At 48.8% G+C, this 24,224-nt stretch overlaps 1 protein-coding gene across 1 annotated transcript in view; it reads right to left on the minus strand.

Moving 5' to 3' along the window:
* LOC123763708 (leucine-rich repeats and immunoglobulin-like domains protein 3) overlaps nt 1-24,224 on the minus strand; it is a 203,957-nt gene that overhangs the window by 31,986 nt on the left and 147,747 nt on the right. The window contains exons 3-4 of the mRNA XM_045751003.2: nt 16,178-16,249; nt 7,671-7,805 (exon numbers count right to left, since the gene is read on the minus strand). Coding sequence (XP_045606959.2) covers nt 7,671-7,805; nt 16,178-16,249 — 207 coding nt within the window. The remainder of the gene's footprint in view (nt 1-7,670; nt 7,806-16,177; nt 16,250-24,224) is intronic.

The raw sequence follows: 24,224 nt of genomic DNA on the forward strand, positions 1-24,224 counted from the left end.
TCAACGTACCCACGGCCCGGTCCCTTACCACACCTCCTGGTTAACCAAGGTCACTTTAGTTACCCCAGGAAATAACACTAATATTATTGAACCCAGCAATAATGCAGCGGATATTACTCTAATTTGAGATTAATGAAATAATAGGTGGCGGGCAAGTGTGATTGATGGTGCCAGCAGGAGTAGTGTTAAGGTGGTTAATGGGCACTGTACCCTCACTCTCTATAGTACCCTGTACGGTACCCTGCTGCTGGGGCCGGTCCACTGAACCACCAACTACACCACCAACTACACCACCACCACCACCACCACCACCACAGGCACCACCACCACACACCTGCACCACCCACACTCACTCACTCAGATTTATCAGTTACTTCCTCATCCCAGCCAGGAGGCCACACCACCACCCTCAGAACCCCACCGGCAGTGTTGGTCACACTGTACTGGTACACACACTATACTGGTCAGACACTGTACTGGTACACTTTGTACTGGTACACTCTGTACTGGTACACACACTGTACTGGTACACTCACTGTACTGGTACACTCACTGTACTGGTACACTCACTGTACTGGTACACTCACTGTACTGGTACACACACTGTACTGGTACACACACTGTACTGGTACACACACTGTACTGGTACACACACTGTACTGGTACACACACTGTACTGGTACACACACTGTACTGGTACACACACTGTACTGGTACACACACTGTACTGGTACACACACTGTACTGGTACAATCGTTACCGTTCCTCTAACATGCAATACTTGACAATTTCGTGGTAAAATACATAGATAGTCGAGTGTGTGTGTGGGGGGGGGGGGAAGCCATGTAGGACCACTTGCTCTCATTGGTCACCACATCCTCATTACTGGCAGGAGGGGGAGGGGGGTCACCACCCCCACCCTTCATAACACCACCACCACCCTTCATAACACCACCACCACCCTTCATAACACCACCACACACACACCCTTCATAACACCACCACACACCCCCACATTACACCTCCACACACCCCCACCACACACACCCACATAACACCACCACACACCCACATAACACCACCACACACCCTTCATATCACCACCACACACCCCCACATTACACCACCACACACCCCCACATAACACCACCACACACCCCCACATAACACCACCACACACCCCCACATTACACCACCACACACCCCCACATAACACCACCACACACCTCCACATAACACCACCACACACCCCCACATTACACCACCACACACCCCCACATAACACCACCACACACCCCTACATAACACCACCACACACCCCCACATTACACCACCACACACCCCCACATTACACCTCCACACACCCCCACCACACACACCCACATAACACCACCACACACCCCCACATAACACCACCACACACCCCCACATTACACCACCACACACCCCCACATAACACCACCACACACCCCCACATAACACCTCCACACACCCCCACATTACACCACCACACACCCCCACATAACACCACCACACCCCCCCACATAACACCACCACACACCCCTACATAACACCACCACACACCCCCACATTACACCACCACACACCCCCACATTACACCACCACACACCTCCACATAACACCACCACACACCCTTCATATCACCACCACACCCCCCCCCACATAATACCACCACACACCCCCACATAACACCACCACACACCCCCACATAACACCACCACACACCCTTCATATCACCACCACACCCCCCCACATAACACCACCACACACCCCCACATAACACCACCACACACCCCCACATTACACCACCACACACCCCCACATTACACCTCCACACACCCCCACCACACCCCCCCCCCACATAACACCACCACACACCCCCACATAACACCACCACACACCTCCACATAACACCACCACACACCCCCACATAACACCACCACACCCCCCACATAACACCACCACACACCTCCACATAACACCACCACACCCCCCACATAACACCACCACACACCCCCACATAACACCACCACACACCCACCCTTCATAACACCTCCACACCCCCCCCCCATATAACACCACCACACACCCCCACATTACACCACCACACACCCCCACATAACACCACCACACACCCCCACATAACACCACCACACACCCACCCTTCATAACACCTCCACACCCCCCCCCCACATTACACCACCACACACCCCCACATAACACCACCACACACCCACCCTTCATAACACCACCACACCCCCCCACATAACACCACCACACACCCCCACATAACACCACCACACACCCACCCTTCATAACACCTCCACACCCCCCCCCCCACATAACACCACCACACCCCCCCACATAACACCACCACACACCCACCATTCATAACACCACCACACACCCACCCTTCATAACACCTCTACACAACCCCCCCCCCCACATAACACCACCACACACCAACATAACACCACCACACACCAACATAACATCACCACACACCCCCACATAACACCACCACATAACACCACCACACACCCCCACATAACACCACCACACACCCACCCCCACATAACATCACCACACACCAACATAACATCACCACACACCAACATAACATCACCACACACCAACATAACATCACCACACACCCACCCTTCATAACACCTCCACACCCCCCCCCCCACATAACACCACCACACCCCCCCACATAACACCACCACACACCCACCATTCATAACACCACCACACACCCACCCTTCATAACACCTCTACACAACCCCCCCCCCCCACATAACATCACCACACACCAACATAACATCACCACACACCAACATAACATCACCACACACCCCAACATAACACCACCACATAACACCACCACACACCCCCACATAACACCACCACACACCCACCCCCACATAACACCACCACACACCCCCACATAACACCACCACACACCCCCACATAACACCACCACACCCCCCACATAACGCCACCACACACCCCCACATAACACCACCACACACCCCCACATAACACCTCTACACCCCCCCCCCCACATAACATCACCACACACCAACATAACATCACCACACACCAACATAACATCACCACACACCCACATAACACCACCACACACCCCCACATAACACCACCACACACACCCCACATAACACCACCACACACCCCCCACATAACACCACCACACCCACCCTTCATAACACCTCTACACCCACCCCCACATAACACCACCACACACCCACCCCCACATAACACCACCACACACCCCCACATAACACCACCACACACCCCCACATAACACCACCACACACCCCCACATAACACCACCACACACCCCCCACATAACACCACCACACACCCACCCTTCATAACACCTCTACACCCACCCCCACATAACACCACCACACACACCCACATAACACCACACACCCCCACATAACACGACTGGTTCGTGTGTTAAGAGTTGAGTGAGGAGGGAGAGAGTAAGTGTAGCAGTATTGATCACGGGGCGGCGGTGGGAGCCAGGGGCGCCCGCCAACACTGCCGGAAAGTTCTCCAGGCGGTGACGGCGGCCGGCAAGACTGCAGGCTCAGGAGGGTGGTGGTGGCCACACCTGCCTCAGTTGTGGGCTGAGGAGGGTGGTGGTGGTGATGGCCACACCTGCCTCAGTTGTGGGCTGAGAATGACGCCACAGTTGCAGCCACCAGTGTGTGGTGGAGGGGAAGACCGGCCTCCACCACAGTGAGTGAGGGCACATGTTTGGGCCAAGTGGTGCCTATAAAGACGGGAGCCTCCACCCTGCACCACAAACTGTCCCTCACACTACACCTACACACATGTGCCGCTGCTGCCTCCTCTACACTTGGCACTAAACTTATTAGCGTGTCCTACCCCCCCCCCCCTTACACACAGGAAGCCGCTCGTAACAGCTGTCTAACTCCCAGGAACCTATTTATTGCTAGGGGAACAGGGATATCAGGGTAAAAGAAACTGCCCATCTGTTAACGCCGGCGCCGGGAATCGAACCCCAGACCACAAGACTACGTATCCAGCGTGCTGTCCACTCAGCCACCAGCGCACCATAAAAAGGTGTGAGTGTAGAGTTGAGTAGTGTCCCCCTCTTGTTAAGGTAGACACAAGGTATGTATTAAGGTACCCGCTTATACCTGCTTGATGGGGTTCTGGGAGTTCTTCTACTCCCCAAGCCCGGCCCGAGGCCAGGCTTGACTTGTGAGAGTTTGGTCCACCAGGCTGTTGCTTGGAGCGGCCCGCAGGCCCACATACCCACCACAGCCCGGTTGGTCCACCAGGCTGTTGCTTGGAGCGGCCCGCAGGCCCACATACCCACCACAGCCCGGTTGGTCCGGCACTCCTTGGAGAAAACTATCTAGTTTCCTCTTGAAGATGTCCACGGTTGTTCCGGCAATATTTCTTATGCTCGCTGGGAGGATGTTGAACAACCGCGGACCTCTGATGTTTATACAGTGTTCTCTGATTGTGCCTATAGCACCTCTGCTCTTCACTGGTTCTATTCTGCATTTTCTTCCATATCGTTCTCTCCAGTACGTTGTTATTTTACTGTGTAGATTTGGGACCTGGCCCTCCAGTATTTTCCATGTGTATATTATTTGGTATCTCTCTCGTCTCCTTTCTAGTGAGTACATTTGGAGAGCTTTGAGACGATCCCAATAATTTAGGTGCTTTATCGCGTCTATGCGTGCCGCATATGTTCTCTGTATTCACTCTATTTCAGTAATCTCTCCTGCTCTGAAGGGGAAAGTGAGTACTGAGCAGTACTCAAGACGGGACAACACAAGTGACTTGAAGAGTACAACCATTGTGATGGGATCCCTGGATTTGAAAGTTCTCGTAATCCATCCTATCATTTTTCTGGCTGACACAATATTTGCTTGGTTATGCTCCCTAAACGTTAGGTCGTCGGACATCATTATTCCCAAATCCTTAACATGCTGCTTTCCTACTATGGACAGATTTGATTGTGTTTTGTACCCTGTATTATGTTTCAAATCTTCATTTTTGCCGTACCTGAGTACTTGGAATTTATCACTGTTAAACATCATGTTATTTTCTGCTGCCCATTCGAAAACTTTGTTAATATCTGCTTGTAGGTTTTCTATGTCCTCAGCAGAGGTAATTTTATGCTGATTTTTGTGTCATCTGCAAAGGATGACACGAAGCTGTGACTTGTATTTTTGTCTATATCTGATATGAGAATAAGGAACAGCAGTGGTGCAAGGACTGTACCTTGAGGTACAGAGCTTTTGTCTGTGCTTGGACTGGATTTTATTTGATTGACTGTTACTCTTTGTGTTCTGTTCGACAGGAAATTGAGTATCCAGCGTCCTACTTTACCATTGGCCTCATTTTGTGTGCCTATCACTCCATGGTCACATTTGTCGAATGCTTTTGCAAAGTCTGAATACAACATCTGCATTTTGCTTTTCTTCTAAAGCTTCTGTGATTTTGTCATAGTGGTTGAGTAACTGTGACAGACAGGATCTTCCCGCTCTAAATCCATGTTGTCCTGGGTTGTGTAACTCATTATTTTCCATAAAACTAGAAATTTAATTCCTAATCACTCTTTCAAAAACTTTTATTATGTGTGATGTTAGTGCAACTGGCCTATAATTTTTTGCCAAGGCTTTACTACCCTCCTTGTGCAGAGGAGCTATATCTGCAGATTTAAGTGCTGCTGGTATCTCCCCCGTGTCCAGGCTCTTTCTCCATATTACGCTGAGTGCTCTCGCTACTGGTACTTTACATTTCTTTATGAATATTGAATTCCATGAGTCAGGCCCAGGAGCCGAGTGCATATTGTCAATTTCTCTTTCAAAGTCTTCTGAGTTTGTGTTAATATCCGTTATATTATCTGCAGCTTGAATGTCATTCATAAAGAGGCTGTCTGGGTCATCAACTTTCATGTTGTTTATTGGTGTGCTAAACATAGCCTCATACTTAGAATTTCACTAATCTCTTTGTTGTCCTCTGTGTACGTACCTTCAGTTGTAATTAAAGGTGATGGTTTAGGTTTTTGATTTTGCGTATGTGAAAAAATATTTTGGATTTTTCATTATCTTTTGTATAACTTTCTGTTCCAATTCCATTTCCTCAGACTCGTATGATCGCTTCAACGTTTGTTCTATGTCTTTGATCTCCCTGTTTAGGTTTATTTTCCTTGCTTGTGATAGTTATGTCTGCCGAAGCATTTCCGTTATTTTTTTCCTTCTCCTGTACAGTGGTCTGCGTTCTCTTCCTAGAGTGGTCCTCTTTCTGCCCCTCCTCACAGGCACGTGCTTCAAGCAGACCTTGTAAGCTTCAGCTGTCAGTTGAACTATTCCCTGTACTCACCTTATTGTACTTGGGGGGGGTTGATCTTTAGCTCTTTGGTCCCGCCTCTCAGAGCCAAAGCTCTAAGCAAAGCCTGTGTGGGAGTTTGGTCGCTTAAGACCGTCTCCCGTTGAATGTTTGCAAGGTCTACATTTATTTTTCTCAGTCGATCCTCTTATTGTTGAAATTGAATTGACTGAATACCCCTTCTCGCTTGTTGGGTCTCTTGGACCTACTACCGTTATTAATGTTAGCTTGCCCTTCAATGAGCTTAAGGTCTGATTATGTAGTATCTGAGATTGTAATATCTCTGATTAGTTCAATGTTGTTTGTAAATAACAAGTCAAGTGTGTTTTCGTTCCTAGTTGGTTCTGTAATCTGTTGACGGAGCGAGAAGTTGTCACAGAATCTCAAATGTTCTCTGACCTGCGGTTGATCATTTCCCGGGTGGTTCCCTGCTATGATATTTTTGTTTACCATTCTCCATCTTAGACTTGGTAGACTGACGTCACCAAGGAAGATAATATCTGGAGCTGGGTTTGCCAGGTTATTAAGGATGTTCTCTATTTTGTGCATCTGCTCTCTGAATTCTTCAACCGTTGTATCTGGAGGTTTATATATTAGAATAATAATTAGGTTTAATTTTGTCTACCTTGATTCCCAGTACCTCTACCACCTCATTGGTTGTGTTTAGCAGCTCTAGACACATAAGAAGTATCAAGGTAGACACATACAAGTATTAATGAGGCAAGTCACCTGGCGCCGTGCAAGTGGGCCCAAGCCTCGCTTAAGGCTTTGTAATACCTTCTTATATTACATCAAGTTAAGAGGGAAATATTGGTATACGAGGGGAGGTAGAGGGTAGATGAGGGGAGGTAGAGGGTAGACGATGGGAGGTAGAGGGTAGACGACGGGAGGTAGAGGGGAGGGAGAGGGTAGACGAGGGGAGGTAGAGGGGAGGGAGAGGGTAGACGAGGGGAGGTAGAGGGTAGACGAGGGGAGGTAGAGGGAGACGAGGGGAGGTAGAGGGAGACGAGGGGAGGTAGAGGGAGACGAGGGGAGGTAGAGGGAGACGAGGGGAGGTAGAGGGAGACGAGGGGAGGTAGAGGGTAGACGAGGGGAGGTAGAGGGTAGATGAGGGGAGGTAGAGGGAGACGAGGGGAGGTAGAGGGAGACGAGGGGAGGTAGAGGGTAGATGAGGGGAGGTAGAGGGAGACGAGGGGAGGTAGAGGGAGACGAGGGGAGGTAGAGGGTAGAGGAGGGGAGATACTCACAGCTTGATGAGAGTGACGTTAGTGAAGGGCTTGGGGCTGAGGGAGACTAGACGGTTCCTTGAGAGGTCCAGCTCCTGCAGGTTGGGCAGCCCCGCCAGCGACACCTCCTCCACCGACGACAGACTGTTGCCGCTCCTGCAACACACGCAACACAACATTACCTCTCTACACTGTTGCCGCTCCTGCAACACACGCAACACAACATTACCTGAGCTCCACACCTGCCACACGTAAACAACACTATAAACATTAATTATATTATTACCTTCGCCTTCAAGTGGGAGCCTTGAGCCCGTCCTCGTGTCGAGGCAGTACTCGTGGTACTCACCAGGACCATACTACATATACCCACATACAACACAATTACAAAGTACAAATGGGTACTATTGTATTTGGACAAACCGGGAAACATTTTATATTTAAGTTTCAACGACCAAGTAACCTAACATCCCAGGCCTAACACACGTTATTTCAGGCTTAATATACTATATATGTGCGCTATACTAGGCCTAACACGTTATCTCAGGCCTAATATACTATATATGTGCGCTATACTAGGCCTAACACGTTATCTCAGGCCTAATATACTATATATGTGCGCTATACTAGGCCTAAAAATATTTGTTTGTTTTTAGCTTAATTTTTTTAGGACTATGAAGTGACTAGTACCAACTGTACTGTTGCTAGTAGGCCTATCCTTGTACCATGGTGCACATTGTTACAACAACAACAACAACAACAACTACTATCTGAAAGCTTTGCTACAAGTCCACTTCGGGCTCACCATAGACCGTGCTGCTTGGCACCTTTTGTTCCAAGTAGGGAATCTTAAACAACAACAACAACAAGACTATCTGCCCACGAGGACGGCTTCTTGACACCCGCCGCCAGCCTGGTCTTGACCACCATACTTGGCCACTGCTCTAGTGAGGCGACTACCCTACACTATATGGTGATATACCACACTAGTGTCACCCTACGCTATATGGTGATATACCACACTAGTGTCACCCTACGCTATATGGTGATATACCACACTAGTGTCACCCTACGCTATATGGTGATATACCACACTAGTGTCACCCTACGCTATATGGTGATATACCACACTAGTGTGTCACCCTACGCTATATGGTGATATACCACACTAGTGTGTCACCCTACACTATATGGTGATATACCACACTAGTGTGTCACCCTACACTATATGGTGATATACCACACTAGTGTGTCACCCTACACTATATGGTGATATACCACACTAGTGTGTCACCCTACACTATATGGTGATATACCACACTAGTGTGTCACCCTACGCTATATGGTGATATACCACACTAGTGTGTCACCCTACACTATATGGTGATATACCACACTAGTGTGTCACCCTACACTATATGGTGATATACCACACTAGTGTGTCACCCTACACTATATGGTGATATACCACACTAGTGTCACCCTACGCTATATGGTGATATACCACACTAGTGTGTCACCCTACGCTATATGGTGATATACCACACTAGTGTGTCACCCTACACTATATGGTGATATACCACACTAGTGTGTCACCCTACACTATATGGTGATATACCGCACTAGTGTGTCACCCTACACTATATGGTGATATACCACACTAGTGTGTCACCCTACACTATATGGTGATATACCACACTAGTGTCACCCTACGCTATATGGTGATATACCACACTAGTGTGTCACCCTACGCTATATGGTGATATACCACACTAGTGTGTCACCCTACACTATATGGTGATATACCACACTAGTGTGTCACCCTACACTATATGGTGATATACCACACTAGTGTGTCACCCTACACTATATGGTGATATACCACACTAGTGTGTCACCCTACACTATATGGTGATATACCACACTAGTGTGTCACCCTACACTATATGGTGATATACCACACTAGTGTGTCACCCTACGCTATATGGTGATATACCACACTAGTGTGTCACCCTACACTATATGGTGATATACCACACTAGTGTGTCACCCTACACTATATGGTGATATACCACACTAGTGTGTCACCCTACACTATATGGTGATATACCACACTAGTGTGTCACCCTACACTATATGGTGATATACCACACTAGTGTGTCACCCTACACTATATGAAGGGTGATATACCACACTAGTGTGTCACCCTACACTATATGGTGATATACCACACTAGTGTGTCACCCTACACTATATGGTGATATACCACACTAGTGTGTCACCCTACACTATATGAAGGGTGATATACCACACTAGTGTGTCACCCTACACCATATGGTGATATACCACACTAGTGTGTCACCCTACACTATATGGTGATATACCACACTAGTGTGTCACCCTACACTATATGGTGATATACCACACTAGTGTGTCACCCTACGCTATATGGTGATATACCACACTAGTGTGTCACCCTACACTATATGGTGATATACCACACTAGTGTGTCACCCTACGCTATATGGTGATATACCACACTAGTGTGTCACCCTACGCTATATGGTGATATACCACACTAGTGTGTCACCCTACGCTATATGGTGATATACCACACTAGTGTGTCACCCTACACTATATGGTGATATACCACACTAGTGTGTCACCCTACACTATATGGTGATATACCCCACTAGTGTGTCACCCTACACTATATGGTGATATACCACACTAGTGTGTCACCCTACACTATATGGTGATATACCACACTAGTGTGTCACCCTACACTATATGGTGATATACCACACTAGTGTGTCACCCTACGCTATATGGTGATATACCACACTAGTGTCACCCTACGCTATATGGTGATATACCACACTAGTGTGTCACCCTACACTATATGGTGATATACCACACAAGTGTGTCACCCTACACTATATGGTGATATACCACACTAGTGTGTCACCCTACACTATATGAAGGGTGATATACCACACTAGTGTGTCACCCTACACTATATGGTGATATACCACACTAGTGTGTCACCCTACACTATATGAAGGGTGATATACCACACTAGTGTGTCACCCTACACTATATGAAGGGTGATATACCACACTAGCGTGTCACCCTACACTATATGAAGGGTATCTGGTTGATACCTGCTTGATGGGGTTCTGGGAGTTCTACTCCCCAAGCCCGGCCCGAGGCCAGGCGCGACTTGTGAGAGTTTGGTCCACCAGGCTGTTGTTTGGAGCGGCCCGCAGGCCCGCATACCCATCACAGTCCGGTTGGTCCACCAGGCTGTTGCTTGGAGCGGCCCGCAGGCCCACATACCCACCACAGCCTGGTTGGTCCAGCACTCCTTGGAGAAAACTATCTAGTTTCCTCTTGAAGATGTCCACGGTTGTTCCGGCAATATTTCTTATGCTCGCTGGGAGGACGTTGAACAACCGCGGACCTCTGATGTTTATACAGTGTTCTCTGATTGTGCCTATGGCAACTCTGCTCTTCACTGGTTCTATTCTGCATTTTCTTCCATATCGTTCACTCCAGTATGTTGTTATTTTACTGTGTAGATTTGGGACCTGGCCCTCCAGTATTTTCCATGTGTATATTATTTGATGTCTCTCTCGTCTCCTTTCTAGTGAGTACATTTGGAGAACTTTGAGACGATCCCAATAATTTAGGTGTTTTATCTCGTCTATGAGTGCCGTATATGTTCTCTGTATTCCCTCTATTTCAGCAATCTCTCCTGCTCTGAAGGGGGAAGTGAGTACTGAGCAGTACTCAAGACGGGACAACACAAGTGACTTGAAGAGTACAACCATTGTGATGGGATCCCTGGATTTGAAAGTTCTCGTAATCCATCCGATCATTTTTCTGGCCGACGCAATATTTGCTTCGTTATACTCCTTAAACGTTAGGTCGTTTAGAAAAGTGAAACGTTTGGTCGTTTAGGACGTATAACCTGAAGATTTGATTTGATTATTTTGTACTCTGTATTATGTTTAAGGTTCTTATTTTTACCGTACCTGAGTACCTGGAATTTATCACTGTTAAACATCATGTTATTATCTGTTGCCCAGTCGAAAACTTTATTAATATCTGCTTGTAATCTTTCAATGTCTTCAGCAGAGGTAATTTTCATGCTGATTTTGTGTCATCTGCAAAGGATGACATGAAGTTGTGACTTGCATTTTTGTCTATATCTGATATGAGAATAAGGAACAGCAGTGGTGCAAGGACTGTACCTTGAGGTACAGAGCTTTTGACTGCGCTTGGACTAGATTTTATTTGATTGACTGTTACTCTCTGTGTTCTGTTCGACAAAAAACTGAGTATCCGGCGTCCTACTTTACCGGTTATTACCACTGACCTCACTTTGTGTGCTATCACTCCATGGCCACATTTGTCGAATGCCTTTTGCAAAATTTATGTATACAACATCTGCACTTTGCTTTTCTTCTAGAGCTTCGGTGATTTTGTCATAGTGGTTGAGTAACTGTGAGAGAGAGAGGATGGTGTCTACTGTTGCTTAAGTAGTCACGTACCCTCTGCCCCATCTTCCCTGTCATTGATGCCACATTCTCCATCTTAGGTGATGGTTATTATTATTAACATCTTTATTGACAAAATTAATTACAAGTTTGCCTAATCTGAGGATTTTGATAGTCTTATTAAAGTGAGGATAATGCTGGTATTGACTGTCACGCAGGACAGAGGGTCATACACAAGACAATAGGTCTAAACTGTAGGCGGAAGCCCACATATATATCATGGTTACAATCAATGTTTTAATGTATGAATATGTGAAAACAACTTTCTATTGTGCACTGCCACACAAGGGCAGGGATGGGTTCATAAGTGATGCAGCTTAGAAGTAATATAAATAACAATTGTTCTTCATTCTTTAAAATGGACAAGCAAATTTTGGGTAAATTGTTAGGATGTCGTCCAGAACACCTGAGTCAATAAAATAGTTACACAGTTGGTGGTACAAGAGGCCAGGAGGTCTAAAGTCCTTTACGGTTTCACATTCATCAATATAGTGTTCTAGTGAATGCATTAAAGGTTTATCACAGAGTTTACAATCTGAGTATTCTGGTAGTGGCTCAGCCTCACTAACCTGCCAGATGTGTCTATAGCCAAGGTGAACTACCACAATGACTACATCACATTGCCTGGTCCGGTTACTGTGCTGACCATACAAATACCTATTATTACAAAACTTGGCATAACTTAATACTGCAGCTTTCAGTCTCTGGCCATTTCTTAGTTCTTCTAAATCTGAATTAATTTCTTTAATTTGTATGTTTCTAATAATTGCATTAGATAGTCCAAAGTCATAATCAGTGTTTTCTTTCCTGCAAGCTTCATTGGCCAGTCGATCTACAAAGTCATGTTTTCCAACTCCAAGATGGGATGGGATCCATATGCCATACAGGCCACAGTGTCCAAGGCTTCTCACACTCCCAAAATATACAGTCTGCCCACCACCTCGACCCTGTGTGATCTCCCCCCCCCCCCCCAACCCCAGGTTCTTAAACTTGATCAAGTGTTGAGCAGCGATAGTTGCCGTCACTATAACCATTGTGGTGTTGTGTTATATATGATTTCCTTTCCAGATGTTGTACAACTTTCTTTATTATGAGCTGCTGGTGCACCTTGTGTGAGGTGCATGTAAAGGGACTCTCTCCTTAGTTGAAGGCCCCGTGTCTCCTGCAGCAGGCGCCAGTACTACACACTCCCGCTCTTCACACTCTCTACAAGGTGTACCCGGTTCCTCTCACTGTTATATATCATAGTACACAACACACACACTACTTCACACCTTCAAGTCCATCACCTCATCTTGTACTGTGGCTTTCATGGCTTGCTTCTCCAGCAGGTGAGTGCCTCTGTCTGCTGTGGCCGTGTGTGTGTCTGCTGTGGCCGTGTGTGTGTCTGCTGTGGCCGTGTGTGTGTCTGCTGTGGCCGTGTGTATGTCTGCTGTGGCCGTGTGTGTGTCTGCTGTGGCCGTGTGTGTGTCTGCTGTGGCCGTGTGTGTGTCTGCTGTGGCGGTGTGTGTGTCTGCTGTGGCCGTGTGTGTGTCTGCTGTGGGCCGCGTGTGTCTGCTGTGGGCCGCGTGTGTGTCTGCTGTGGGCCGCGTGTGTGTCTGCTGTCATTCTCAGATGATCTTTCTGCTTCTCCTTTAACTCGCTGGTGCTCATCTCTGGCCCTCTGCTCCGTGTCTCAGGAATACCCTCCTGCTCCTGCATTCTCAATGTTTACATCCTGGGTTATACTAGGTCTTAGTCCTCTCTCTCCCCCCCCCTCTCCCTCCCTCTCTCTCTCTCCCTCCCTCCCTCCCTCTCTCTCTCTCTCCCTCTCTCCGTCATTATAATCCCTCAGCACGTTCTCTAGTTATTCTTCTCCCGGAGTCTGGACTCTGGTTAGGCTTCCCTCGCTCTTGTCTTCACAGCCAGCTGGCCCACACAGCCAGCTGGCCCACACAGCCAGCTGGCCCACACAGCCAGCTGGCCCACACAGCCAGCTGGCCCACACAGCCAGCTGGGCCACACAGCCAGCTGGGCCACACAGCCAGCTGGGCCACACAGCCAGCTGGACCACACAGCCAGCTGGACCACACAGCCAGCTGGACCACACAGCCAGCTGGACCACGCAGCCAGCTGGACCACACAGCCAGCTGGACCACACAGCCAGCTGGACCAAACAGCCAGCTGGACCAAACAGCCAGCTGGACCACACAGCCAGCTGGACCACACAGCCAGCTGGACCACACAGCCAGCTGGACCACACAGCCAGCTGGACCACACAGCCAGCTGGACCACACAGCCAGCTGGACCACACAGCCAGCTGGGCCACACAGCCAGCTGGGCCACACAGCCAGCTGGACCACACAGCCAGCTGGACCACACAGCCAGCTGGACCACACAGCCAGCTGGACCACACAGCCAGCTGGACCACACAGCCAGCTGGACCACACAGCCAGCTGGACCACACAGCCAGCTGGACCACACAGCCAGCTGGACCACACAGCCAGCTGGGCCACACAGCCAGCTGGGCCACACAGCCAGCTGGACCACACAGCCAGCTGGACCACACAGCCAGCTGGACCACACAGCCAGCTGGACCACACAGCCAGCTGGGCCACACTTGTGTGTGTGTGGTTTCCGTTTTTACATTTTCGTTTTTTCCATGGCGCGGGAGCTGGAAGTTCATTAAACAACATATTATTACGTGTGGCCCATTGAAAGAGGTGATTAACATTAGAGTGAAGGGTTGGTGTGTCGTGTACATATTGTCTACTCGCATGACAATGGTAGTGTCATCTGCTAAGGATGATACAGTGCTGTAGTTTGTGTCATTGTCTATGACATGAGGAGAACAAGTACAGCAGCAAGTACGGGACGTTGGCGGACTAACTTTTCACGGTGGAGGATCCCGATTGGACTGTGTTGACTATTACACACTGCGGTCTCTTCCTTAGCAAGCTCAACACCCATCTTCATACTTTGGCAGTAATTCTCTCTGAGGTCATTTTGTGCCCAATAACACCATGGTCACATCTGTCTCAAGCTTTGGCGAAGTCTTCCGCGTTTTGTTTGTCTCTCATTCACGCCAGGCAGGCGTGGGCAGGTGCCTTGTTCATGCCTTGTTGGGTGACACTGCTTTATCTGTACTACACTCTCAGGTGGCTCTTTACTCGTAGGTTTGGGGGAGTATGGGCTCCACTGCCACCCACAGTGTGGGTATGGGCTCCACTGCCACCCACAGTGTGGGTATGGGCTCCACCACCCACAGTGTGGGTATGGGCTCCACCACCCACAGTGTGGGTATGGGCTCCACCACCCACAGTGTGGGTATGGGCTCCACCACCCACAGTGTGGGTATGGGCTCCACCACCCACAGTGTGGGTATGGGCTCTACTGCCACCCACAGTGTGGGTATGGGCTCCACTGCCACCCACAGTGTGGGTATGGGCTCCACTGCCACCCACAGTGTGGGTATGGGCTCCACTGCCACCCACAGTGTGGGTATGGGCTCCACTGCCACCCACAGTGTGGGTATGGGCTCCACTGCCACCCACAGTGTGGGTATGGGCTCCACCACCCACAGTGTGGGTATGGGGTGCATAATAAGTGACCTAGACACATGGTGCCAGTTGGTGGCAGCGACACATGGTGGTGACACATGGGAGTGTCATGACACAGTGCCGGCTAACACCCGGGCTCCGTAGCACAGTAGCAGTACACCCATGAGTACTCTAACACCACGCCAGTAACACAACACCTCACCTGCTCACAATAAACTACAAATATAAACACGTTAACACAACACAACACCACGATAACTGAGCACACACACACACACGCACACGCACACACGCACACACACACACACACACACACTATGACCACCACATGACTGCAGGTCACAGTTATCGTTGTAGTAACTAAACACAGTAACTTATGAAGGTTTAATGCTTGCAGGAAAGTATAACCAAAGGTGAAGACACTCACAGATAGAGGGCCTTGAGAGATGGCAGGTAACCGAGGGTGGGCAGCACTTGTAAGTCCATGTTCTTCAGGTACCTGTAATAACACAATAGTTACACTCTATGACCAAACACCTCCCAACATGTGCCCAATGTTACCTCATCTAACACTCAACACCTGTCTTCATTCTACACTAAGCCTATATTAATTTAAGTCTATATTCAATAAAATTGTCTATATTCATGTCTGTCTGTTTATAGCTGGGTTAGTTTACAGAAGTTTACAGTTAATTATTTACCTAAGAGTGTCATAACAACATCAATACTTATGAGAGTACAATTTAAAGAAATAATATAAACTAATCATTCAACTTTACACAACAAATGTTCACACCCTCAGCGCTCTCAACCAACTCTACGACTAACCAGTATCAATATCACCACAACACCCTGGACCAGAGAGCCGGAGCTCAATCCCCACACGCCCCACTAGGGGAGTACAGGTGATGCAACACCCTGGACCAGAGAGCCGGAGCTCAATCCCCACACGCCCCACTAGGGGAGTACAGGTGATGCAACACCCTGGACCAGAGAGCCGGAGCTCAATCCCCACACGCCCCACTAGGGGAGTACAGGTGATGCAACACCCTGGACCAGAGAGCCGGAGCTCAATCCCCACACGCCCCACTAGGGGAGTACAGGTGATGCAACACCCTGGACCAGAGAGCCGGAGCTCAATCCCCACACGCCCCACTAGGGGAGTACAGGTGATGCAACACCCTGGACCAGAGAGCCGGAGCTCAATCCCCACACGCCCCACTAGGGGAGTACAGGTGATGCAACACAGATCTAACATAGGACTCAATATGGGTGTCAGTAAGCAACCTGCGTGTGACCCTAGAAATGCAGTATTTCAGCTGTGATTCAGTATGGGTATTTCAGCTGTGATTCAGTATGGGTATTTCAGCTGTGATTCAGTATGGGTATTTCAGCTGTGATTCAGTATGGGTATTTCAGCTGTGATTCAGTATGGGTATTTCAGCTGTGATTCAGTATGGGTATTTCAGCTGTGATTCAGTATGGGTATTTCAGCTGGGTATTCAGTATGGGTATTTCAGCTGTGATTCAGTATGGGTATTTCAGCTGTGATTCAGTATGGGTATTTCAGCTGGGTATTCAGTATGTTCAGCAGCATACTTAGATTCTCTGACAAATTTTCACTCAATCAGCAGATATCGGAGCCAACGAGAAATGAAAATATTCTAGATCTGGTCTTTACGAACAATGAAGACATTATCAGAGACATTACGATATCAGATACCACATATTCAGATCACAAACTCATTGAAGTGCAAACGACCATCAATACTCAGAATAGACCTAAAACGTTGATAAAGCGAGAGGGGCTATTCAGTAAATTCAATTTTAATAATAAAAGGATAGACTGGGAGATAATAAACAGGGAACTTACAAACATTCCATGGGGAACTGTTCTAAGTAATACAAGTCCTACAGAAGGAATAGAAAAACTGACTTCGGAAGCGTATCAAGTCTGTCTGAAACATGTTCCTTGGAGGAAAGCCAGAAAGAGATCCAAAGTAGAAAGAGAACGCAGACGACACTATAAACGCAGGAAAAAAATAACGGAACTGCTTATGCAGACACGAATTTCCCGTCAAAGAAGGAATAATTTAAATAGGGAGATTGAAGAAATCGAGCGGAAATTGAAACACTCATATGGGACTGAAGAAAGGCAGTTAGAACAGAAAGCAATTCAGGAAATAAAGAAAAATCCAAAATACTTCTTCATATATGCAAAATCAAAAGCAAAAACCACTGCCAGTATTGGACCTATTCGTACAAGTGAAGGTTCATACACGGAGGATGACAAAGAAATTAGTGAAATCCTAAAAAAGCAGTATGAGGACATGTTTAGCACTCCAATAAACAACATGAAGGTGAAAGATCCAGACAATTTCTTTATGCGGGATATTCAAACCCCGGTAAATATAACTGATATAAACACGAGCGCACTAAATTTTGAAAGAGAAATTGAAAACATGCCCATGCACTCGGCCCCAGGTCCAGACTCATGGAATTTAATATTTATAAAAAAATGCAAAGTGCCGGTAGCACAGGCACTCAGTATAGTGTGGAGGAAGAGCTTGGACACAGGGGAGATACCAGATGCACTTAAAGTAGCAGACATAGCCCCTCTACACAAGGGAGGGAGCAAAGCATTGGCAAAGAATTATAGACCAGTTGCACTAACGTCGCACATAATAAAAGTATTTGAGAGAGTGATTAGGAGTCAGGTCACCAATTTCATGGAGACCAATGACCTTCACAACCCAGACCAACATGGATTTCGAGCGGGAAGATCGTGCCTCTCACAGCTACTTGAGCACTACGACAAAGTCACTGAGGCATTAGAAGAAAAACGCAAAGGCTTTCGATAAATGTGACCATGGCGTGATAGCACACAAAATGAAGTCAATGGGAATAACCGGTAAAGTAGGACGCTGGATACTCAGTTTTCTGTCAAACAGGACTCAGCGAGTAACGGTCAACCATATAAAATCTAGTCCAAGTGCAGTTAAAAGCTCTATACCTCAGGGTACAGTCCTTGCACCGCTGCTTTTCCTTATTCTCATATCAGATATAGACAAAAATACAAGTCACAGCTTCGTATCATCCTTTGCTGATGACACAAAAATCAGTATGTAAATTACCTCGGCTGAAGACATTGAAAGCTGATATTAATAAAGTTTTCGACTGGGCATCAGAAAATAACATGATGTTTAACAGTGATAAATTCCAGGTACTCAGGTACGGTAAAAATGAGGACCTTAAACATAATACAGGGTATTAAACACAATCAAATGTGCCCATAGTAGGAAAACAACATGTAAAGGATTTGGGAATAATAATGTCTGACGACCTAACGTTTAGGGAGCATAACCAAGCAAATATTGCGTCAGCCAGAAAAATGATAGGATGGATTACGAGAACGTTCAAATCCAGGGATCCCATTACAATGGTTGTACTCTTCAAGTCACTTGTGTTGTCCCGCCTTGAGTACTGCTCAGTACTCACTTCCCCCTTCAGAGTAGGAGAGATTGCTGAAATAGAGGGAATACAGAGAACATATACGGCACGCATTGACGCGATAAATCACCTAAATTATTGGGATCGTCTCAAAGCTCTCCAAATGTACTCACTAGAAAGGAGACGAGAGAGATATCAAATAATATACACCTGGAAGATACTGGAGGGCCAGGTCCCAAATCTTCACAGTAAAATAACAACGTACTGGAGTGAACGATATGGAAGAAAATGCAGAATAGAACCAGTGAAGAGCAGAGGTGTCATAGGCACAATCAGAGAACACTGTATAAACATCAGAGATCCGCGGTTGTTCAACATCCTCCCAGCGAGCATAAGAAATATTGCCGGAAGAACCCTGGACTAGATCATTTCCTCCAAGGAGTGCTGGACCAACCAGGCTGTGGTGGGTATGTGGGCCTGCGGGCCGCGCCAAGCAACAGCCTGGTGGACCAACCGGGCTGTGGTGGGTATGTGGGCCTGCGGGCCGCTCCAAGCAACAGCCTGGTGGACCAAACTCTCACAAGTCGCGCCTGGCCTCGGGCCGGGCTTGGGGAGTAGAACAACTCCCAGAACCCCATCAACCAGGTATCAACCAGCTGCGGGTCATAAATGTCAACACGTCAACACTAAGAGTCTTCAACACTAAGAGCCGTCAACACCTTCACAATCAGTGCACACACCTAGGGGAAGAGTCCTTGAAGATGTATACCAAGAGCACTCACAGGTAGTTATGTGAGGCAGCGTTAAGTGGGCGGGTGGTGACGCTCGGGCCGCCTCAGGCCCCACCGTCAACGGTCAACTTCACGTGGACCAGAGTAACATCTACCACAGGACCCAACACAGAAAACGGGACGACAGTACGTCACTTTCGCCAGGGGATCTATTTTCTAGCACGACAATTTTTGCTCTTGTGTAACGCACACCAGCGAGAAGCGATAGGAAGCGACTGAGAGTTTGAAGAGTGAAGGTTGGAGCACACTTGTAACTTGAGACAGGAGAGAGCGCGGGACGACACTCCCCGAGAGACCAATGTGAGCGTTGTGATGCACAGTGTACACAACTTGAGCATGTTTACAACACTGTGTCACCGTCTACACTGTTGGTGTGTGTGTCCGGGGCCAACCCGTTCTCGCAAATTCGTAAAGTCAATATTGACTTATTAACTACGTGCATAGGTGATATACTAAACATAATAGATACCCTTAAAAAGATTCATAGAAAACACCGACCTTACCTAACCTTGTTAGTATCTTAAGATAAGCATCTTATTGCTTCGTAATTACAATTATTACTTAACCTATACCTATTATAGGTTAGGTAATAATTGTAATTACGAAGCAATAAGATGCTTATCTTAACATACTAAGTAGGTTAGGTAAGGTCGGTGTTTTCTATGAATCATTTTAAGGGTATCTATTATGTTAAGTATGTCACCTATGCACATATTTAATAAGTCAATATTGACTTATTAAATTTGCGAGAACGGGTTGCCGGGGCGGCCCACCACGCTACACGCTCCTCACACCATCACAACCCCACCCTTCCCTACCTGCTGGATGGGCTTCTGGGAGTTGTTCTACTCCCCAAGCCCGGCCCGAGGCCAGGCACGACTTGTGAGAGTTTGGTCCACCAGGCTGTTGCTTGGAGCGGCCGGCAGGCCCACATACCCACCACAGCCCAGTTGGTCCACCAGGCTGTTGCTTGGAGCGGCCCGCAGGCCCACATACCCACCACAGCCCGGTTGCTCCACCAGGCTGTTGCTTGGAGCGGCCCGCAGGCCCACATACCCACCACAGCCCGGTTGCTCCACCAGGCTGTTGCTTGGAGCGGCCCGCAGGCCCACATACCCACCACAGCCCGGTTGGTCCACCAGGCTGTTGCTTGGAGCGGCCCGCAGGCCCACATACCCACCACAGCCCGGTTGGTCCACCAGGCTGTTGCTTGGAGCGGCCCGCAGGCCCACATACCCACCACAGCCCGGTTGGTCCACCAGGCTGTTGCTTGGAGCGGCCCGCAGGCCCACATACCCACCACAGCCCGGTTGGTCCACCAGGCTGTTGCTTGGAGCGGCCCGCAGGCCCACCACAGCCCGGTTGGTCAGGCACTCCTTGAACGTCCACACAATGCAAGCCGAGATGGTAGCGATACTGGTAGGACTCGAAATTGTTGACAACACTGAAGTAGACAGCTTAATTATTTCTGACTCCCTTTCCTCACTACGAGCAATAAACAGTTTGCAATCAAGTAATAACGTGCTTGTCTTGGAAGCTAGACGTAGATATATAAGAATACTTAACAAGAGGGTAAATATAAAAATGTTGTGGATTCCTTCTCACATTGGCCTGCAGGAACATGACAAAGTTGACGCCCTTGCTAAGGCTGCAGTAAATAAAGACAGTATTGAACGGAATCTTGAGTTATCAAATAGGTCCCTTAAAGTGTCAATAGACGCGAACTCCTGGATGGATTTGAAGAAAGTAGAACAGTGCAAACTGGAACTATCAAGTCCATTGTTCATCACAATGAAATGTGTGAAGTAAAACATGTGTATGGGGCAAGTAACAAAGTCAGTAGACTAACAGATGTTGTCACAGCTCGTATAAGAGAACATATACGGCACGCATAGATGCAATAAAGCACCTAAATTATTGGGATCGTCTCAAAGCCCTCCAAATGTACTCACTAGAAAGAAGACGAGAGAGATATCAAATAATATACACCTGGAAGATACTGGAGGGCCAAGTACCAAATCTACACAGTAAAATAACAACGTACTGGAGTGAACGACATGGAAGAAAATGTAGAATAGAACCAATGAAGAGCAGAGGTGCCATAGGCACAATCAGAGAACACTGTATAAACATCAGAGGTCCACGGTTGTTCAACGTCCTCCCAGCAAGCATAAGAAATATTGCCGGAACAACCGTGGACATTTTCAAGAGGAAACTAGATTTATTCCTCCAAGGAGTGCCGGACCAACCGGGCTGTGGTGGGTATGTGGGCCTGCGGGCCGCTCCAAGCAACAGCCTGGTGGACCAAACTCTCACAAGTCGCGCCTGGCCTCGGGCCGGGCTTGGGGAGTAGAACAACTCCCAGAACCCCATCAAGGAGGTAACTCGTGCACATACCTACAGCACACAAGGGCCAGACTTCTGGAATTCTATATTGACCAAGACGTACAAAGCATCAGCCACTATGAGAGGGCGTAAGCCTGGTGTGGAGAGGGAGCCAGGACGCCGGAGCCCCGGGGACACATTACACACCCAACAACCTCCTACTGGACGCTGGTGTCCTCAGGTGCGGCGGCCGTCGCCTCAGGGGCCTCCAACACCTTCCAAACACGCAGCCTCCAACTGACTCACACACCACCAATATAACACACCTCCCACTTTGTACTGCTATCATGGCCTTGTTACCTACTGAACTACAGAAGGCTGGGGACCCGGCAGCGCCCGGGTCTCTCTTCCACTCCCAACTAAGTCCTCTCCCAATTTCACCCCCCCCCCCCGTCTCTCATCTCTTTCCCTGTCCCCCATCTCTCCAATCTACAACCATCATCATCCCCCTTTCACTGCTCTCCTTCCCTGCCCAACCCCTCCCCACCCTCCCCCACATAGTGACCGCTCCCTCCCCCCCCCTCCCTCACAACCCGCAGGGGTCGTCACACCTGTGCGGGTGCGGGCCAGCGTGCCAGACAGCATGGCGGCGGCGGCTCCTGCACCACATCTGGCGCCCCTCCACCTCCACCACCACCACCACCACCACCACCACCAACCTCCGGGCGGCCATGGCGGCCATGGCGGCCATGGAGCCTCAGCCTACACCACACACACACTCCCCCCCCCCCCCCCACACACACACACTCCCCCCCCCCCCCCACACACACACTCCCCCCCCCCCCACACACACTACATCCACCTCTCACTCTAATAATTTACACTACCACACAATTTTAGGATCTTTTGAACAAAATTCTTTGTAGGAGTGTCGTGCACCTGCCTGGTACCTGCATGTGTACCTTGGGCCAGGTGCACACACACACAGGCAGTGTACCTGCGTGTGTACCTTGGGCCAGGTGCACACACAGGCAGTGTACCTGCATGTGTACCTTGGGCCAGGTGCACACACACAGGCAGTGTACCTGCGTGTGTACCTTGGGCCAGGTGCACACACACAGGCAGTGTACCTGCGTGTGTACCTTGGGCCAGGTGCACACACAGGCAGTGTACCTGCATGTGTACCTTGGGCCAGGTGCACACACACAGGCAGTGTACCTGCGTGTGTACCTTGGGCCAGGTGCACACACAGGCAGTGTACCTGCGTGTGTACCTTGGGCCAGGTGCACACACAGGCAGTGTACCTGCGTGTGTACCTTGGGCCAGGTGCACACACAGGCAGTGTACCTGCGTGTGTACCTTGGGCCAGGTGCACACACAGGCAGTGTACCTGCGTGTGTACCTTGGGCCAGGTGCACACACAGGCAGTGTACCTGCGTGTGTACCTTGGGCCAGGTACACACACACACACAGGCAGTGTACCTGCGTGTGTACCTTGGGCCAGGTACACACACAGGCAGTGTACCTGCGTGTGTACCTTGGGCCAGGTGCACACACAGGCAGTGTACCTGCGTGTGTACCTTGGGCCAGGTGCACACACAGGCAGTGTACCTGCGTGTGTACCTTGGGCCAGGTGCACACACAGGCAGTGTACCTGCGTGTGTACCTTGGGCCAGGTACACACACACACACAGGCAGTGTACCTGCGTGTGTACCTTGGGCCAGGTACACACACAGGCAGTGTACCTGCGTGTGTACCTTGGGCCAGGTGCACACACAGGCAGTGTACCTGCGTGTGTACCTTGGGCCAGGTACACACACACACACAGGCAGTGTACCTGCGTGTGTACCTTGGGCCAGGTACACACACAGGCAGTGTACCTGCGTGTGTACCTTGGGCCAGGTGCA

The sequence above is a fragment of the Procambarus clarkii genome, chromosome 52 (assembly GCF_040958095.1).
Source record: "Procambarus clarkii isolate CNS0578487 chromosome 52, FALCON_Pclarkii_2.0, whole genome shotgun sequence".
Taxonomy (NCBI): Eukaryota; Metazoa; Arthropoda; class Malacostraca; order Decapoda; family Cambaridae; genus Procambarus; species Procambarus clarkii.